The 1,720-nt window shown below is 39.4% G+C and overlaps 1 protein-coding gene across 1 annotated transcript; it reads right to left on the reverse strand.

The window, feature by feature from the left end:
- Nucleotides 1-405: 405 nt before the first annotated feature.
- Nucleotides 406-1,301, reverse strand: LOC103491417 (uncharacterized). Its single transcript, XM_008451353.3, has one exon. It carries the CDS (start codon nt 1,280-1,282, stop codon nt 590-592), a length of 693 nt encoding a protein of 230 aa, XP_008449575.2. The 5' UTR covers nt 1,283-1,301; the 3' UTR covers nt 406-589.
- Between the last annotated feature and the right edge of the window lie 419 nt (nt 1,302-1,720).

The raw sequence follows: 1,720 nt of genomic DNA on the forward strand, positions 1-1,720 counted from the left end.
CCACTTGAACCAATTTTAGTTTAGGATAATCATAATGCGTAGAGATTTTATGAATGATAATTAAATATATAACAATATTTTTAAAAAATTATAAATATATATAACAAAGCTTATAAGAAATAAACTTCTGTAGTTGATAAATTCTTATAATTTATCAATATTAGACTAATATTTACAACATGGTTTATCAGCGTTACTTTGACACATTTTTCTAAACTTGAATTTTTTAGAAAAATTGTTGTTATATATTTAACTAGTTTTAATCTAATTGTTATATTTGTGGGTGTTGCTCTAATTTATCCTATTAAAAAAAACACCCAATGAGAAAGCAAACAAATAAGAACTATAACAAATGATTCAACCTTAATCAATTTCTTTTGAGTATTAAAATAACGAAAGTCGCTATTAGGCAGAAACAAACGAAAATAATGAATGGTATTTAATTTCACAAAAGCCAAATGTTTAAATAAAAATAGAAGAAAATTGATAATTCTTCATTCATTTGCTCAAAATGCTAATCCTACAATTAACCAAAAACATTAAGGAAATATAGTTAACTAGGAAATGCAAAGATGAATTAAGAAAGTTATTAATTAAGAAAGAGCTCAAGTTGAGAAGTGTTTTCCTGATCAAGGACATCAAGGAAGACGGGATCAACGGTGAGATGGCTGTCCACGTGGACCTTGAATTTGTGACTCCACCACAGCACTTTCGCAAAACCCCCAATGTCCACACTCGCATCCAGAACCATCTCTCGCTTGGCCACGTCGGAGATGAACCGGCTGCCGTGGTGGGCCAGTTTCAGGCCGTCGAGCCGGGCTGGAAGACGTAGAACCTGACACGACCGGGGCTGCTGCGAACCGGCATCGACCTGGGCCGAGCCGAGGAGGGAACCCTCGTAGAAAATGGACATAGCGGTGGAGGAGTAGTGGATGGGAGCGACGTTGGGGTTGGTGACGTGGACGGTGAGGATGAGCTCCGCGTCCACCACCGGCGGTTTGAGCTTGAAGGAAGTGAACTTAATTGAGATCAAGTGGAAGGTGGGGTCCTTGGGCTTTGCGGAAATGATCGCCGTGGCTGCAACTGCCGACGCCGCTCCGACAAGAGCGGAGCTCCAGCTCCAGTTACGTTTTTTCCCCATCTTCTTCGCCGGAGGAAGGAGGAAGGAAGGATCGGTGAGATTTTGAGAAAGTAAAGTTAGAGAGAGAATTAAGGAAATGGAAAGATGAGCTGTAGACTGTAGTGACAGAGTGAGAATAGTAAATGACAAAAATAGGCCCATTATGGACCGAAGAGACCGTGGTCGGAGGAGGGTACAATCGGAAATATATCGAATTGGTAATGGAATTGACGGATTGCGACCACAAATCTCACGTGCCCGACTGAAGCCACTGTTTTGGAAGAACGACGGGTAGCCGGTTACCGACGAAATTAACATTTTTAAGGCTGCATTAACTTTCACTTTTGCTGGGGCCACAATATTTTAAACGCAACCTCTGACGATGTTTGAGTGATTTGTGACTCTTAATATTGTAGAGTATCAAATTGAGAGCATGGTTGAGTTATTTTACGACTTTGATTTTATTTGATTGATTTAGAACTTGAAGTTATGCAAGTTTTTTTCTAGACCAATCCTAGTTTGGAGCTTGAGACAACCCTCGACTACTTTCCTTTTACACTTTTTATTTTGATCTTGTTTTGATAACGAAGGTAACTCTTC

The sequence above is a fragment of the Cucumis melo genome, chromosome 5 (assembly GCF_025177605.1).
Source record: "Cucumis melo cultivar AY chromosome 5, USDA_Cmelo_AY_1.0, whole genome shotgun sequence".
In the NCBI taxonomy this organism is placed as follows: domain Eukaryota; kingdom Viridiplantae; phylum Streptophyta; class Magnoliopsida; order Cucurbitales; family Cucurbitaceae; genus Cucumis; species Cucumis melo.